At 44.4% G+C, this 18,851-nt stretch overlaps 1 protein-coding gene across 6 annotated transcripts in view; it reads left to right on the top strand.

Annotated features, from left to right (window-relative positions):
• CALCOCO2 (calcium binding and coiled-coil domain 2) overlaps positions 1-10,711 on the top strand; it is a 27,743-nt gene extending 17,032 nt beyond the window's left edge. For 3 of the 6 annotated variants that reach the window (XM_025439928.3, XM_049114781.1, XM_035721485.2), the window contains 8 exons: positions 1,343-1,431; positions 1,830-1,899; positions 2,529-2,651; positions 2,904-2,990; positions 5,433-5,528; positions 7,914-8,049; positions 9,107-9,135; positions 9,660-10,711. In XM_025439928.3, the coding sequence (XP_025295713.1) occupies positions 1,343-1,431; positions 1,830-1,899; positions 2,529-2,651; positions 2,904-2,990; positions 5,433-5,528; positions 7,914-8,049; positions 9,107-9,135; positions 9,660-9,836 (807 nt within the window). In that variant the 3' untranslated portion in view covers positions 9,837-10,711. Of the gene's footprint in view, positions 1-1,342; positions 1,432-1,829; positions 1,900-2,528; positions 2,652-2,903; positions 2,991-4,208; positions 4,368-4,639; positions 4,825-5,432; positions 5,529-7,913; positions 8,050-8,132; positions 8,378-9,106; positions 9,136-9,659 lie in introns of those variants that run through there. The other 3 variants (XR_003133534.3, XM_049114779.1, XM_049114780.1) reach the window with 3 other exon arrangements.
• The last annotated feature ends 8,140 nt before the right edge of the window (positions 10,712-18,851 follow it).

The raw sequence follows: 18,851 nt of genomic DNA on the forward strand, positions 1-18,851 counted from the left end.
TTTTTTAAACAGTGGGTTTATTTATTTTTTAAATTTTTATTTATTTATGATAGTCACACAGAGAGAGAGAGAGGCAGAGACACAGGCAGAGGGAGAAGCAGGCTCCATGCACCGGGAGCCCGATGTGGGACTCGATCCCGGGTCTCCAGGATCGCGCCCTGGGCCAAAGGCAGGCACCAAACCGCTGCGCCACCCAGGGATCCCTGAATAAGATCTTAAAAATAAAAAGATTATGAATTTATAAACCTTGAAGCTAAAAAAGAGGGAGTTGTTATTGATGCACAAGGTTAGCTGCAGAACAAAGTTGGGAAAGAAAAATGTGTAGGCCCAGTATGGGGCCACTAGCCACATATGGCTTTTGAGCACTTGAAACATGGCATCTTGTGATATGCTGTAAGCATAAAGGATGTATCGGATTTTGAAGACTTAATAAAAAAATTAAAATATTCCCCTTATTTATACTTTGAAACAATATTTCAGATATATTGGGTTAAATGTACTATTAGTAAAATGAAGTGTATCTGTTTCTTTTTACTTTTTTATTTTCATTTTTTTATTATTTATTTATTTATTTTTAGAATATTTTATTTATATATTCATGAGAGACACAGAGAGAGGCACAGGCACAGGCAGAGCTAAAGAGAGTCTCGCAGGGAGCCTGATGTGGGACTCCATCCCAGGTCTCTAGGATTAGACCCTGGGCTGAAGGTGGTGCTAAACTGCTGAGCTACCCAGGCTGTCCTCTTTTTACTTTTTAAATGTGGCTCCTAAACTTGAATTGTGTATGTGGCATTCATGAATCTATTGGACAGCACTTTTCAAAGAGAATAGTTGCTTTATTTCATTCTCTGCTGTGTCTGCAGTACAGGGCACTCCTTAAGTATTTGTTTAATGACACATTTTTTTTTAAAGATTTTTTTTTTAATTCATTCATGAAAGAGAGATTGAGAGAAGAGAGGCAGGCAGAGACACAGGCAGAGGGAGAAGCAGCCTCCATGCCAGGAGCCTGACGTGGGACTGGATCTCGGGTCTCCAGGATCATACCCTGAGCCAAAGGCAGGCACTAAACCACTGAGCCACCCCGGGATCCCCTAATGACAAATTTTTTAATGGATGAATATAAGCTCCGGTGGAAGAGAAATTAAGATGAGTACATTTTGTGGAAAGAACAAATTAAGAACATTTCAATATGGAAACCCCTTTACTTGGATATTTCATTCACTGTTGTGACATGTAATAAGTACCTGACAGGTAGTAAGTGCCCAGTAAATATTTATTGGCTGCCTGAGATACTAACGGTTGTCTCAGAAATGGTCTATTCCTTTGACGTCTTGATCTGCAGGAGGACCTAGAAACTTTAAAGAGCACCAATAAGAAATTGGAACAGCAAGTGAAGGCACAGAAGGACTGCTGGGAGACAGAGCTGCTTCAGTGAGTGTGATTCTTGGAAGGGAGGATCTACTATGTTACAGACCCACTTGGGCAGGGTCAAATTAGATCTCCAGAATTCTTTAGCAAAGAGTCTTCCTATTATGGCAGTGATAGGTGTGATTCTAGGTTGGAGAATTAGTATCTGAATGGTAAAGCAAAGTAACCTGAGTTTAAGTATTAATGTGAAGTGTTGCATACGTGCAGTTTGAGGTCAGGAAGCCAAAATAGTATTGAAGAAGAGTGGATTCTGAACTCATTCCGTACCCATAGGGTCAAGGCCAAATGGATTCTGAACTAATTCCAAGCCGTAGGGCCAAGGCAGCCTTCAGTCGTTGAAGGCCTGGGGGATCTGATCTGGAATGTGTGTATTTTTCACATAGTTCTCTTTACCTCCACAGACTGAAAGAACAAAATCAGAAGATGGCCACAGAAAATGAGAAGCTGGGAGTCCGAGTGGAGCAGCTCCAGGTAGGTAATGCCAGACCTTTCCCAAAGTGTACTATCTTCCCCTGGCTGTCACCCTGTGGTGGCCCAGGGAGAGAAAGATCCATTTCACTGTGGTGAGTACCTAACTGTGCCTTTCAAAGTGGCAAACTAAAGTTGCAGGGGGTTTTCTACTCTTGACCACCCCCCTACCCCGTTGACCACCCCCCCACAAGGAACTGAATACTTTCTTCAATTCATATATTCCATGAGTTCTTAAGATGGAGGACTGTCAGCTCTACCAGTGCTTTTCAAACTTTTTTTTTTTTTTTTTTTTTTATAGCTACAACATCTTTTCAAGCACTCTTTCTCAAAAGCCTAGAATGGAAAAAAAAAAAAAAAACTCTAGAATGTAAAGCAGGTAACAGCTGAATCACTCTTGGTTTTCGGAAGCTGTGCCTTAAAGAGTGGTTTCTTGGATTTTCCTTAGTTGAGTTCTTAGACCCTCAGGGTGTGAGGGAGAGCTGAGAAGTGAAGATGTTCCAGGGATGTCCAACACTTGGGAGTTGCCGAGGAGTACACATTTCTCTGTGTTAGTGTACGTTAAGCAGTATTGTTCCTGTTCAATTTTCTTTTTTTTTATATCTTGGTTACATTCACTATTTTTGGTTTAGGCCCAGCTTTCAACTCAAGAGAAAGAAATAGAGAAGCTTGTTCAGGGCAGTCAAGATAAGACAGAGCAATTGGAGCATCTGAAAAAGGAAAAGAGCCAACTCCTTCTCACTTTAACTCAACAGGTAGAGTCACAGGTGGAACCAACATTTTTTAGACATTTGCAAGAAAACATACATTGTTCTTTCTTTACTCTGTCATATACCTGGCTGTCACTGGCTGTGGGAAAGGTCTCAGAGGAGGTCATCTGAGATGAGGGATCTCATGGCTCTTCTCAGAAACAAGAGAAGACTTGCTTCTCTCTCTCTGCCTCCTGCTTGCTCACTAGTTCAGCCTTTGTTTGCCCAGCAGTGGTACTGACATCTGTTTTTGTGCAGAGGGAGCACCAGAAGAAGCTGGAGCAGACGGTAGAGGAAATGAAGCAGGAAGAAACAACTGCCATGAAGAAACAACAAGAGTTAACGGCACGTCTGTCTTTGGATGGCTTTATGGGAGGGAATCTATAGGAAGGAAGGGACAGGGACTATTTTCAGGTGACAGGATAAAAAAAGACAGGAGAATAGTGTTTACCTCTGGACATCTTGTTCTTGACCAGAAGGATAGAGAATTTGTCATTTACGAAACGTTTAGGAGAGGTGGCCGTTTCCACGTGTGATCAGTGGTAAGGGGATATCGAAAGTACTTTATAACAGGTTGTCATCAGTAGGGCCTTGGGCCAGGAGTCACCCAGAGTCACCCCTACCCCCTTCTTATCATGGCAGACAAATGAACAATTATAAAGTCAAGTTCTACAGTTAGAAAATACTGCAGTAGTCAAAATTTTTGTTATAATTAATATTAGCATTTATCATCCTAAATTATTCTGAGCTATAGTAATATAGTAATGAAAGCCTAATTGATAATTTTCTATAATAGATTGTTGGAAAAGAGGCCTCATGGTGGTGATAGGTACCAGGAAGCTTCATTTTCTGAATTGATAGAAGGGTATGAGAAACCGTGGTGTCAGGAAGATATCTAGCTGTTGGGATTATAAATCCCATCGTGTATGCAGTATTATTCATTCACTCAGCCATTATTCAATCAACTAGGGAGTACCTACCATACATAAGATACTAGATATTTTAGCATGATAAACAGGAGAACAAAGTTAAGAAATCGGCCGCTCACAGGTTAAGTTTAGCCCAAAGAAATGTTTTATTTGGCCTAGGTGGTGTTTTTTCAAAAATTGAATCCATTACCAACAACTACAAATAGGAACATTCCCCATTTTTTTTTTTAAATGTGTATTTCTAGCTTCTTGAAAACGTAGAGCCTCTGGCAGCATGGAGCCCGTGTTCCTGCACAGCAGCGATGCCTGGGCTGGGTGGCTGCTGCATCCTTTAGATAGGCCGCATGCTCTTACTCACCTATAGCCTTCACTGTTCTGTTGCCTTCAACTCCTTCATTCAGCCACATTACTGGCACAGCCCCAGCTGCCACAGTGGAGTTTGTGACCTCTGATGTAGCAAAGGCATCACTATTTTAAGTAATCTGTCACCATTCGAAGGTTTGAACCTCCTTGTGGCAGGTATGGGTTTCCTTGGTTATTGTGGAATATATTTCAAGACCCGGGGGCTCAATTCTTTATTCCTCACATCCCCAAAGGGCCCCTACCTATGAGGACTATGTGTCTTATACCTTAGGGGCCTAGGAACAAGAAAACAGCAGTGGAGGAGCAGTTAGTACAAGAGGTGGAGCGCCTAAAAGCAAAGGTAGAGGCCGGGAAAGCCTGTTTCTTAGAGAAGTACAAAGAGTGTCAACGACTCCACAGACAGATCAGGCAACTCAGGGCTGCTGCACTGGTAGGTGACAGAGTCCAGGGGCCCAGGAAGCGTGGGGTGTGAAGGCCTGTGGTTCTTAGACCAAGCCCGGAGGACTGTCCACAGTTTTTAAGGAGAAACATTTCTCTTTCTGCTAAAAAGAGGAGGGATGGAGTGTGTGGCCAGAAACCAATCTGGGGATTCCCAGAAATAGAGGCCCCCGTCCAGCCAGGGGTCTCAGGGAAGGTTTTTGTAACCATTGGGCAGGTTTCTGTGCAGACTCAGATAGTCCTTTCTTATTTCTGCCTTTTGAGGAAGTGAAGCAGGACCAGAAGAGCCAGCAAGAGCCAATGGGGATGGGGAGCCAGGAGCCTGCAGTCACTGTCATCGGGTAGCCTCTCTGGCGTTACTACTTCAGGGTCGGCTAGAAGCGCACAGCAGTTTGGGCACCAGCGTTCAAATAAAAAAATCTTGGAAAAAACCACAACTAGTAGGATTAGCTTAAGTGTTTTTGTGAGGTATGTGCATATGTACGTCTGTAGGTAGGAGATGGGAAGCACGGAAGCATGCCTACCAGTTTGGGGTTTATGAAATTAGATCAGCCTGGGTTCCTTGTCTCAGATAAATGCCTTCCAGGGTTCCTTCTTCCTCAGTGTCACTGGAGTCCAGATGCCTGTCCTTCCCGGGAGGGAGTCACACAGACCTATGTACCTCACACCACATCAAGTGAGACATTACTCAAGACAAAAATGCTTGTTTCCATGGTTGGGTGCAGTTAAACAGAGTTCCATTTACTCCTAATTGAGAAGTCAGTCTTAGGGCTTTTCCCAAGCTTATTACTTTTCCACTCTTTGGTCACTTATACTACCAGCTAAACCAGAAGAAATAGGCATCTCGATGCCAGGCCTTCAGGCATTTTATTAAATCACTTCTTTGTAAGCCAGCATCGTCTCCACTGTGCCTTCTCTGCACCCCAGCTCCCTTCTCCCCTACTTCAGTCCCACCACTTTGGGAAACCACATCCTCTACAATCCCCTTGTTTTACCCCACCTTGGACCCAGATTATAGTATGTGATCCTAATCCTAATTGTTTTTTGTTATTGACAGGATGAGAACTCTGGCCTGTCTAAAACACTGAGTGAGAACAAGATTATGTGTAGCACTCTGCAAAGAGAAAAAGAGAGATTGGAAAAAGAAAATGATGTAAGTGTGTACAAGAGGGTAGAAACCCCAAGGTGTTTTGTTTTGTTAAAGATTTATTTATTTGAAAGAGAGCACATGGTAGGTGCAGAGGGGAGAAGGAGAGAGAGAATCTCAAGCAGACTCCCTGCTGAGCATAGAGGCTGACTTGGGGCCCAATCTCATGACCCTAAAATCATGAGCTGAAATCAAGAGTTGGCCACTGGGGTGCGTGGGTGGCTCAGTCAGTTGAGTGTCTGCCCTTGGCTCGGGTCATGGTCCCAGGGTCCTGGGATTGAGCTCCACATTGGGTTCCCGGCTTGGTTGGGAACCTGCTTCTCCGTCTCCCTCTGCCTGCCACTCCCTTCTTGTGCTCTCTCTCTTCCTTTGTTAAAAAAAATGGATAAAATTTTTAAAGAAAAAAAAAAGTTGGCCACTTAACTGACAGAGCCACCTGGGGGCCCCTAGAAACCTCAAGGTTTTAAGGAGAAGAATCAGGGTGACCCAGAGATGTGATAAAAACTTCACACCTATTGTAGCTATTGTCTTTGGAGAAAAATATCCTACATCATTTTTAGGCTGAGGGGACCCCTTTCCTTCAGCACAACTCTTTCCTTTTCTTCTACCAAACCAGGGCAGTAGTGACGGTCTGTGCCAGTGTTGGACCCATGGCAGGCCCCTAATAAAATGCTCTGCATTCATTTACTCATTCATTCATTCATTCATTCATTCATCCAATCAGTATTTATTTTCTGCTGTAGATTAAACACAAGCTATTATTGGTTGATCAAGGATGATGGCAGCTGGGAGATCCCTGGGTGGCGCAGCAGTTTGGCGCCTGCCTTTGGCCCAGGGCGCGATCCTGGAGGCCCGGGATCGAGTCCCACATCGGGCTCCCGGTGCATGGAGCCTGCTTCTCCCTCTGCCTGTGTCTCTGCCTCTCTCTCTCTCTCTCTCTCTCTCTCTCTCTCTGTGACTATCATAAATAAATAAAAATTTAAAAAAAAAAAAAAAGGATGATGGCAGCAAATAAGCTGCACTTGGGGGCACCTGGCTGACTCAGTCGGAGGAGCATGTGACTCTTGATCCTCAGGGTTGTGGGTTCAAGCCCCATACTGGATATAGAGATTATTAAAAACAATAAATAAAAACTTTAAAAAAAAAGCTGTAGTTAAAGGTACTTTCGTGCTCTTGCATCAGAGTTAGATATCCATGCCCTCTGGCTTCTGCTCCTAGATCTACACCCCTCCATGGTTCTCCATCTTTCCCCTCTCTATAACCGTGCTGGGCCAGGCTTCTAAATGGTCATCACTAGGTTTGTCATTTATGCCAGTGCCTTTCAGCATCATAGGAATCTTAGTCTATTTGCGGTCCTGTCATCCTCACCCTCTTGATTTAGATATATATATAGGTTGACTTTGAAATCTCTGTTTCCTGGTATAGTTTGATGGGGCAGTGGGAGGGAAGGAGGGGGAGGATACACATAATTTGCAACAGGAAGGAAAAGATCTGATATTTGAAAGTTTTAAGAGCTATATAATAAAGCCCTCTTAAGATGTTAAGGGGCGGTTTACTCATTTTTTTCTCTAAGAACTTTTTTTTTTCTAAGAATAAATGCTGTATGTCCTCCTTGCTTGTTTTCTTTCAAATCTCTCATTCCTTCCCTGTCTTCCTCTTTCTCTCTCCTTCCTTCCTTCCTTCCTTCCCTCCCTCCCTCTCTGTTGGTATATGTATTTGAAAGGATAAAACATGAAGAAGGGAAAATTAGATGAATATTCATATTGTGTAAGAAAATTGTTCTAGGAAGGGAACTAAAAGAAGCGTTTTGCTCTCACCCAGGGGTGCCTGGGTGACTCCATTGGTTAAGCGTCTGCCTTCCACTCAGGTCATGATCCTGGGGTCCTGGGATTGAGCCCCACATCAGGCTCCTTGCTCATCAGGGAGTCTGCTTCTTCTCCCTCTGCCTCTCCCCCTGCTTGTGCACATGTGCGCGCTCTCTCTCTCTCAAATATATGAATCTTAAAAAAAAAAAAAAAACAGAAAAACAAAAAACCTTTTTGCTCTCAATAATGTATAACAGCTTCAACTTTAATATAGCTCCTGCCACCCTCTTATATGCACACAACTTTTGTACCCACCTTCAGTTGATTTGTATTTAGAGACTTAGAAGTCTTTTTTACATTAGTCTAAACAATTCAGTATGCATTTAAATTCAGGCATTGGGAACTGAGATCTTCAGAGTATTGAGGCTGCTGTTTTTTCCCCTTTAGAAGAATAACAATTTATCACTTCCTGGGATTCTCCAGTGCGACATTGTTCATTGAGAACTACCTGTAATGGGCATCCCCTGGCTTGTGTGGCCATTCTTTGTTGTCTTTTAACATGTCTCTATAAATGTTCTCTTCCTAGCTTTTGAAGAGGGAGAACAGCAGATTGCTGAGTTACATGGGTCTGGATTTTGACTCTTTGCCGTATCAAGCACCTACTTCAGATCAAGCTGGTGCAGGACAAAACCCAGGACTTGTCTATGGAAACCCATATTCTGGTAAGACAACTGCCATTTGAGCTAGAAGGCCCTTGCCTGCAGCCATCTCCCTGACTAAATTTTTTTTTTTTTTTTGGTCCGAGATGTTAATTAAGACCAGTCTCATTGTTAAGACTTGCTGGGCAGAAGCTGAAGACCCAATAGAAAGATTGCCAGGCGAGAAGTGTTAATTGAGAAATAAATCTGAATCTAGAAGACGCAAATCAGATCATTCGCCTAGAGGCAGCAGACACAAATTGAGTCCCGTGGCTATATTCCAAATATATAAATCAGAGAAATGTCTCTATGCAGAAGATATACACATACAAAGCTAAGGAAGCTAATTAAGGTTTGGAAATGGAAGCATAAGAGATGGGTATGCCACCCAGGAATGGGCAGTTGTGGCAGCCATTCTGATGGCCTGACCAAGGGTAGCAGCAGCATGCCCCACAGAGACCCCGGGGTGGTTTGGAGGTCAGGAACAGGGATGAAAACCAGTCTTGTTACTTAAAGGCAGGGTGTCAGATTGTCCTTGCCAGGGACAAGGGAATAGGGAACTTTTTTCTTTTCTCCAAAAGTGATAGAAGACCTCGTTTCCTTTTCTTGACAGTTAAAGCAGTTGTGTTCTCTTAAAAGTCACAATCAAAAAAAAAAAAGTCCCAATCAAATCTTTACAACAGGCAGGGTTACACATTTTCTCTTTCAAAATATTTTTAAGATACCTATTTGCATGGCTTTAGTCTTAAAATCTATTCTCAAATTGCTTTCTTATTAAATCATGACATTTTATTAAAATCTGATATTCCCTATGCTGAAAAGAGGAGGTATTTTTTTCCTAATTATATAGCATAAACGTGTGTATCAAAAATGCCACTTCATTATTTTTTCCTCTTTTCCCTTTATCACTGACCTAGATCCCCTCTATCAGCAGTTAATGGTACATAGGAGAAAGAATGAGTCAGATGCAGTGGGGAGAAAGGGAATGAAGGGAGTTACAGAAACCAGCTGCTAGATGACAGCTGGAGAATCCAGGGATGGTATTTCTTTCACTGAAGGGAATCTTTTTTATGATCCTCAGGTATCCAGGAAAGTTCAGCCCCAAGCCTGGTAAGTATGTGAATCATGAGATTGCCCACAACAAATCCTTGAGAAATGCCCCTTCCTGCTCCAGTTCATGAGAGAACCATAGGGAAACTGGTTCATTTTGAGAACTCCAGAAGTCACCTGGATCAGTTGGGTCAAAACCCCCAGCTGAGTGAGCCTGTTGTGGTGGGGAGGAGAAAGCACGGTTCACCCATCAAGTTTCCGCTGCAGATTTCCACCTGTGAGCGGAGTTTGGTACCAGAACAAGGGAGGAGATGTGAAGTAGGCAGCCAGCCCGAGACGATATGTCCAGCGCCCCTCTGGGCTGGACGTTCTCGGAGTGCTTTAACATAGTAGGTCCTTTTAATCCTGAGGTAGGAAAGCCTCAGTCAGTATCTCCAAATATGAATTTGCTCATTCATCCTCTGATTCTTGGGCACCTGCTGTGTACCAAGCATCCTGCTCCGTGCTGAGGATATACTAGGACCGAGACCTGGCCCCTGCCACTTAGGGCTTACACCGGTGCTGACTGCTGCTCTTCTCCCCAGCGCACCATGAAGAGATGCCCCACCTGCAAATCAGACTTGGCTGACGACATTTTTGGTCCCACCTTGGAGCAGCAGCACATGGAGGCTCTTTGTTTGAATTGTCCAATTTGTGACAAGACCTTCCCAGCAAGAGAGAAGCAGATCTTTGAAGACCATGTGTTTTGCCACACTCTCTGAGTGTCCCAGCCTCGGGTCTATACCGTACTCGGGTTTTCATAGAGTAGAACCTATAGCTTCTACTTAGGAGTTATTACCCATGATCCTGCCTAACATGAAATTATTAGGGATTTAACTCAGTCCTGCTGCCGTAAGGATGGAGTCCCGTCAATTATCTGAAGAATAGTGGTGAGCGTTTACTTCCATCCTTGTGAGTTACTACCTTTTAGATCACACAACTAGCTGGGTCATCCTCATCTCTGGTGCCCAGTCTTCTGAGGGCCTCCGGTGTAAGGGCCCTGGGCTGGAACTGAGCGGGCCCTTCATTCACAACAGGCTTGACTTGAGTACGAAGTGATTCCTTTTTTGAGTTGGCCCAGTGCCCATCAAGGTCAGCCCTTGAGTATATTTGCAGTCAGCTCTCAGTCCTAACCTTGTGGCTGGTGATTGAGCAGAGATTGAGAATTTCTTCCTCCACCTCCGTGTCCTCAGGTCTCTTTCTCCCACTGATTGAATTAAAGTAGCCAAAAGGGCACCACAGACAACTCCAACATCCAATTGCAATACCAAAGGTTTCTCATCTTGATTTCTCAGCTCCCAGCAGAAACATCTTATTCCTGAACCATGGACACAAAATATTATTTCAGTCACAGAAAGCCTTCTTTGTCTCTGGATACCTCTGGCATTTTCTACTCTTTGATCTTTCCTATTCACATAATCTTTATTGTAACTCCTTTCCTAATTATTAGTAGGACTTGTTAGAAACTGTCTGGGTCTGCCTCTTTCTGAGCAGGTGAGTTTGAATATGGATAAGTCAGAATAATGAGAACTATTGTTAACCTCTTTAATACTAAAAATAAACTTGTCCTCTATTTCAGGGACTTTGGTCATTTAAATTGGTAATTTGACTTTCTGGTCTTTTGTTTTAAGCTTCTGTGTAAAGGGTACCAACAGGCTTGTGGAAATCGGAGAGCCTACCAATCGGTTTCACTTGTCTTAGCTAGTCAACAAGAGTGTCCTGGAACTTACCTTGAGATGGAGAGGAAGGCGACAGAGCATTAGTTTGAGCAATCTGGACCCTTGGCTTCTTGCTCTAACTTTCCTTATGCTTTTGAAAGGGGGCAGAGTGGATTGTGGCACCCTTCATGAACTAGGTTTGGTTCTTCCATCCAGATAAGAAAGCAATTCCATTTTCTTCCCTCTCACCCTCCCACACCCACCTCCTGCTCCCAAGGAACTGAACAAATGGAAATGACTCTCAAGCAGTCAACCAGCTGGTCACCATAGAGACTTTTACAAACACCTCTGTGGGGCAGCCCGGTGGCTCAGCGGTTTAGCACCACCTTAGGTCCAGGGCGTGATCCTGGACCTGGGATCAAGTCCCATGTTGGGCTCCCTGCGTGGAGCCTGCTTCTCCCTCTGCCTGTGTCTCTGCCTCTCTCTCTCTCTCTCTCTCATAAATAAAATCTTTAAAAAAACAAAAAACCCACAAAAACTTCTGAATGATGTAAAACATGATGTCATGAATAAGGTTGAGTCAAACTTCCTTCTGAGGTTCTCCCTGATGTGATGAGAGTTAGTTATGCCCTAGACTAACTGTATTGTCCTGGTCACTGCTCCTTGTCTTTATTTCAGTCCTTTGATAAAATGAAACTATACGCCGCCTCCTCCTGTATCACCATTTCAAGGAGATGTCTCTTGGACCCCAGTTTTTTTTTGCCCCTTAAGAATCAAATGTGATGGGACGCCTGGGTGGCTCAGCAGTTGTCTGCCTTTGGCTCAGGGTGTGATCCTGGAGTCTCAAGATCAAATCCCATATCAGGGTCCCTGCAGGAAGCCTACTTCTCCTGCCTATGTCTCTGCTATCTCTGTGTCTCTCATGAATAAATAAAATCTAAAAAATAATAATAATAAAGGGATGCCTGGATGGCTCAGTGGTTGAGCATCTACCTTCAGCTCAGGGTGTGATCCCGGGATCTGGGATCAAGTCCCACATCGGGCTCCTTGCAGGGAGCCCGCTTCTCCCTTTGCCTCTGTCTCTGTCTCTTACAAATAAGTAAATAAAATATTTTTAAAAATAATCTTTAAAAAAAGACAGATGCGACATTAAGGCTAACTGTAGCACAGACGTGTAATGAAGAGATAGTACCACCATTTTCCTGGCAGATCCTCTTCCTTTCTGCAGAATTTCTGCTGCTCCCCAATTCGTTCTGGTGAAGAAGTTCAGTTTCATTTATTTTGTACTAGTCAGCTCTTAATTAAGCACATGAATGGAGAAGAGCAGTGGTGCACATAATCCAAATCAGTGAATACCATTTTCTGGTGAATTACCCACCCCCTTTGCCCCTGTTACCCTGAGGGTTACCATGATTATCAACAGCAGCAGGAGCCCTTCACCGGCTTGGTAAAAAACCAATGTGTTAATGATCCTTTTTGCTGGATGTAAAACAAAGCATCTTTAACCACTGTTCATTATCCCCAGCTGCTCTTACCAAGGCTTTGAAGGGGAAATTCTGCTCCAGGCAGCTCCTACTGAAAGGAAACAATCATTCTTATATAATCCATTTCTCACCCCAGCCTTTCCCCTCTAACCTCCTTGTACCCACACGTTAGGGCTATAAAATACCTGCAAAAAGGAGCAGGAAGTTATGGGAGCAAACTATTTATGTCTAAATTGGATTTTAGAATCTTTGTACTTATTATGGCAACAAGTTTTCCTTCCTAATTCACTTCTGGTCTAATATTAAAATGGTTGCATTACTTAGCACACTTAAGTGATGGGTGGTGGGGAAAAGTCACCTGGCACACGTGTGTGTGTGAGAGAGAGCGAATTAAAATCAGTAAAGTGAGGGATTCCTGGGTGGCTCAGCGGTTGAGTGCTTGCCTTCGGCCCAGGGCGTGATCCTGGAGACCCAGGATCAAATCCTACGTCGGGCTCACTGCATGGAGCCTGCTTCTCCCTCTGCTTCTCCCTCTGCCTATGTCTCTGCCTCTCTCTCTCTCTCTCATGAATAAATAAAATCTTAAAAATAAAATCAGTAAAGTGGAAAAAAAAAAGTGAGTTGGCAAAGTATTACGTAAACCTGCCCCCCCCCCCCCCCCCCGCCCCGCCGCTCCGAACACCTGTGGCTTCAGCCCTTTTCCCTGGTCTTGCTAAAAAACAGGATGAAATGAAACTGCCTTGATGTTTAAATATCTTTCCCCTATGATTTTGGTGATTTTCTGCAGTGGCAGTGGATTGCACAGAGCTAAGCTCTAACCTGGTCTCCTAGCAACAAATGGTAATGAGATGACAGGCCCTGGGCTGAGAGATGGCAGGCCGTCACCTAGGAAAAAAGCAAAATGGTTTATACATGGGGATCTGACCCAGAGACACTCAACTAATTGCCCTAAGGTGTAACCAACAACGAGCCACAAACTCTGGAGAAGTTACGCAAGCCCCAGCACTCTCACTTGCTCTCCTGTAAATATAAATATAATGTCTCTACATGCATGTAGGGTTTCATGTGACTGTGTTCCTACATCCCATGTCTACTCTCAGTAATCTCTGTAGCAGGCAGCTATGAACTCCCATCTTTATAGATGAATAAGTTGAAACATGGAGAAATAACTTGCCCTAAAAGTAGAAACAACCCAAATTCCCATCAGTTGAGGAATGGGTAAATAAAATATGGTATATCTAGAGGATAAGAGATTATTTGCCAAGAAAAGGGATTGAGGGGTGTCTGCCAGTCAATGGAGCATGTGATTCTTGATCTTGGGGTTGTGACTTTGAGACCCACACTGAGCGTAGAGATTACTTAAGAATTTTTTTTTTTTTTTAAAGGAGAGGCACCAGGGTGGCTCAATTGGTTAAGCATCCAACTCTGATCTTAGTGTTGTGAGTTCAAGCCCCATTTTGGGCTCTCTGCTGGGCATGGAGCCTACTTAACAAAAAAGGAATTGAGTACTAATATGTCACAACATGGAAGGACCTTGAAAACATGCTAAGCGGAAGAAGCCCATCACAAAAGACCAGATAGTATATGATTCCATTTATATGAAACATCCAAGATAGGCAAATCTGTAGAAACAAAATAGAGGAGTGTTTTCCTAAGGCTGAGGGTTGGGGGAAATTGGAGAGTCAAAGTTCGTGGGTATGGAGTGTCTCTTGAGGATAAAGAAAATGTTCTAAAATTTATCATGGAGATGGTTGCACGACTCAATATACTACAAGCTATTTTTTTTATTACACACTTTAAATGAATGAATTGTACGCTATATGAATCCTATCTCAAGTTGTATTTTTAAAAGGTTAAAAAACTTGCTAAGGTCATCCATTGACTCACGGCAGTGTCTTACATACAGACACAGAGCTGGGTCCACATATTGAACTTGGTTAGCATATACTTTAGTACAACCCACTGGCAGCCACAACAGCGTTGGATTCTCCCCCTATCGGGCTGGAAGCAGGCAGCAGCTTCAGATGTGATGGAATCGAGACAAACAGGGTCGGGGCAATTATTAGTAGTTCACCATTTGGCCAGCAGCATTAGTGGTCTCTGGGAATATCTATTCTGTAGAGATAAATGTACCCAATAAAGTTAGGGGAGAGAGTCACCAGCCACAAATTTCAGATAATCATATTAAGGTATCCAGCCTGCTCTGCCTAATGTTATTATTTTCTCCCTGTGGAAAGAAAGAATACGACACTCTGGGGACTCCCGTCTATTGTTTACTCAGTCAATCAACATTTATTGAGCACCCACAGTGTGCAGAACTAGCCTGGGCCAGGAATTTAAAAAATAGAAAAGTTCTTCCCTAGAGGTATCTACAAGATTAATGAAGACATTCTCTCTGCCCTCAGGGAACTCTTAAACTGCTGGGGGAGAGAGTCTCAGGCTTCAGGGGACTCCTAATCTGATGGGGAAAAGAGCCACCCACAAAAGCAATCTGAAGATACAAAGATAAGGAAAGTCTTCTCATAGACTGAGGACACAAGGGCTGTGGGACCCAGGTGTTAACAAAGGTGTGATAAGGGCACCTGGGTGACTCAGTGATGGAGTGTCTGCCTTCTGCTCAGGTCATGATCCCAACCCGGGATCTGGGGATGAATCCCGCACCTGGCTCCCTGCATGGAGCCTGCCTCTCCCTCTGCCTGTGTCTCTGCCTCTCTCTGTGTGTCTCTCATGAATAAATAAATAAAATCTTTGAAAAAAAAAAAAAGGTGTGATAAAAGCCCAAGTCAATGATGCCTTACAAGACTGCTTTTGAAGAGGTTGAGGGAGAGAAATGGCAGGCAAAAATGGGATTGTATTGAGGGTCTCTACCAAGGGAGAGGGAGCAGGGGCCCAGAATGCAAATAACTTTTAAGCAGAAGTACTAGAATATAAAAAGAGGGGACTGAGAGTCCCATTCCAGGGGCCTCTGTGCTGTCCCCACTGAAGCCTTCCCTCTTGCTTTCGTGGTTAAAACAAAGCCACAGTTCAGAAGGAGAACTACACACACACTGTACCGACGTATTTGCTTGGCTTCTGTATTGTCCTAGTGACATAAAAAATGTAACCATTAGGGGAAAGTGAGTGAAGTGGACAGGAGACATCTTTCTACCATCTCTGCAACTTTCTGTGAATGCAAAATTAAAAGGTTTTTTTTTTCTTTTAAGAAAGGAAAAAGAAACCAGTTTCTGTCCTGAAAGACTATAATCTAGGTGAATCACATCTAATACACTCATTTGAGCACAAGGGATAGGAGTGAGGGTGGGGAAGCATGGTGGTTATCAGGATGTAAGAGCGTCTGGGATCCCCAGGCTTCAGGACTCCCAGCATTCCGGCCTGGAGCTCTGGGTGGCGCAGAAACATCCCTTGTGCTGTGTCCTCCTGCTGCTTTGCGTCTGATTCCGTGCTTCTCTTTCCTGCTATAGGCCTACTCTGCCTCCTGGACCATGTGATGTAAAATGGTTGCTGCCTATTGCTCTGGGTTTTTTGTTTTTTGTTTTAAGAGTTCATTCATTTACTCATTAGAGACACAGAGAGGCAGAGACATAGGCAGAGGGAAAAGCAGGCTCCCTGCGAGGAGCCTGATGGGGGACTGGATCACAGGACCTGAGCCAAAGGCAGAAACTCAATCACTGAGCCACCCAGGTGCCCCCAGTAGCTCTGGGTTTTGTTTTTGTTTTTTAAGATTTTATTTATTCATAGAGACACAGAGAGAGAGAGAGACAGGATCACACCCCGGGCTGCAGGTGGTGCTAAACCACTGTGCCACTGGGGCTGCCCTAGCTCTGGGTTTTTAAGCTACTGTTTAAAAAAAATAGATTTGAATGAATAGGAATCTTAGTTCACTTCAAGATTCTCTGAGGGAGGAGCTCAGTTTCCCCGCTATGGTGAACCAGTGCTCACTCCTTGTTCATCTGTGACAGAAGGAGTGGGTACGGGATCCCTGGGTGGCGCAGCGGTTTGGCGCCTGCTTTTGGCCCAGGGCGTGATCCTGGAGACCCGGGATCGAATCCCACGTCGGGCTCCCGGTGCATGGAGCCTGCTTCTCCCTCTACCTGTGTCTCTGCCTCTCTCTCTCTCTCTCTGTGTGTGTGTGTGTGACTATCATAAATATATAAAAATTAAAAAAAAAGGAGTGGGTACAGTACCCCCGCCGAACCCCACCATCATGGCTACTCTAACTCACTGTGAGGATGGGGAGAGAAAGAATAGGTGTGAGCCGAGCATATAACAATTGTAACAATGTGTAATATGCTGAGGGTGGGAAGGCGCGATTTGAATCAAATAGTGAAAGATGAGAGTCCCATAGGTGGAAGAAAATTGGGGAGGGATGCAGTAAAAAGACACAGGATGGAGGGATGCTTGCCTGGGTGGCCCATTTGGTTAAGCATCCAACTCTTGGTTTCAGCTCAGGTCGTGATCTCAGGATCGTGAGATCAAGTCCCACGTTGGTCTCTAAACCCAGTGCACACTTCGCTTGGATTCTCCCTCTCCCTCTGCCCTTCCCCCCTCACTCTCTCTCAAATAATAAATATTTTAAAAAGAAAAAGACACATGATGGAATATTAGCAATAAAAAGGAAGAAACCAGATCCATGCAGTAACTTGACTGAAGTCTCCAGGGAATTATGCTAAATTTGCAAAAGTCACCCATTGACTCACAGAAGAATGTCTCACATACAGAAACAGAGCTGGGTCCACATTATTGAACTTGGTTATTTATACAGGAGGCCGTGGGAGAAATGTTTCAGCAAAGGGCTGGGTTGGGGCTGAAAGTCATTGTTGACATAGGGTGGAGAAGAGGGACAGGATAAGTTGAGGACATGGGGATCCCTGGGTGGCGCAGCGGTTTGGCGCCTGCCTTTGGCCCAGGGCGCGATCCTGGAGACCTGGGATCGAATCCCACATCGGGATCCTGGTGCATGGAGCCTGCTTCTCCCTCTGCCTATGTCTCTGCCTCTCTCTCTCTCTCTCTGTGACTATCATAAGGGTAAGTTGAGGACAGACTCTGAATAAGATCAACTTAAGGGGTTGGCCAGCCATCCAAGAAGGGAAGAAGAGCCAGGAGAGAAGCAACTGAAAGTCAAGTAAGAAAACAGCTTCAGGAAAGGGGTTCAATCCGTAGTGTCAAATATTGGGAAGGTAGGGCTGGAAAGAAACCTTTGATTTTCAGAATTGAACAGACATGCAGGGGACATCTGAGTGGTTCAGTTGGGTAAGCATCTGCCTTCAGCTCAGGTCGTGATCCCAGGGTTCTGGGATGAGCCCCGAATTGGGCTCCCTGCTAGCTGAGATCCTGCTTCTCCCTCCCCCTCTGTTGCTCCCCCTGCTTTTGTTCTCTCTCTCTCTCTCTCTCTGTGAAAATCTTTTTTTGAAAAAAAAAAAAAATCTTTGGGGAGCCCCAGTGGCGCAGCGGTTTAGTGCTGCCTGCAGCCCGGGGCGTGATCCTGGGGACCCTGGATCGAGTCCCACGTCGGGCTCTCTGTATGATGCCTGCTTCTCCTTCTGCCTGTGTCTCTGCCTCTCTCTATATATGAATAAATAAATAAAATCTTTTTTAAAAATCTTTTTTTTTGGTATTATATTCTTTTAGTTTATTCTTTTTTAAAAATTTTTGTATATTTTTTTTACTGGGGTTCAATTTGCCAACATAAAAAGACATGCAAATGCACCTACTTTCTCCCTTTTTCCAAACCAATACATACTCATTAAAGAACACTTGAAATGCATGAAGTGGAGAGAAAAAAGTCGAGTATAGTTCTAGCAAGCAAACACAATCACTACCAACATTTCCATGGGGGTGGGGGGAGGTTCGCGCTTAAAACAAAGACCAGTTTCTTTAGATGCGTAGGTACAGGTAAGGTGCCTGCCTTGATTCCCAGCCTGAGCCTCTTTCTCCAAGTCCTCCCTGAGGGGCTGAGGCTCCCCTGGGGAAGCCTGTGGGAGTATGGCCCTGCGGCCCTGGGGTGCTTTCCTGCCCCTCCGCCCACGGAAGCTGCTGCACCCATTTGGCCTGCACAAACACCAGGCGCTCTTCCCTGCGTCAATATTTCACATCCTTTGTCACCCATCTTCAACATCTGCTCCCTGAGAGGTTGTCCTCTGCCTTAACACCTCCGACCAGCTCAGGGTCTGTGCCCCAAAAAGAGATTCTCTACAAAGACCCCAGTACTCATCATTATCATATTATTTAAATCCAACACATATTGAGTGTTTACTGTAAGTCAGTGCTGTTGTTACCACTTTCTACAGAGGAGGGAACCAAGGCTTGGTGAGGTTGAGGAAGGTGGTGGGGCCGCAGCAGGCAGGGTGCAGCAGGGTTTACGTTTGTTAACACTACTGTTTGGGGAAACAGCCAATCCCATTGTGGGAGAGTGGGAGGGGTGGGTGTGGAGCAGAGCCTGACTTCCTCTCACCCAGCCATTCTGTCCTCTGCAATTAAATTCATAGTCCAGGAAAGTCCCTGCAAGTGACAATGACCCTGAAACTTTCCTGAAGATAAGAATTGCTTAGCCTCATCACTTGCCACCCCATCCAGTAACCCTTTCTTTGCCAGCCTA

The sequence above is a fragment of the Canis lupus genome, chromosome 9, assembly GCF_003254725.2.
Source record: "Canis lupus dingo isolate Sandy chromosome 9, ASM325472v2, whole genome shotgun sequence".
Classification (NCBI taxonomy): domain Eukaryota; kingdom Metazoa; phylum Chordata; class Mammalia; order Carnivora; family Canidae; genus Canis; species Canis lupus.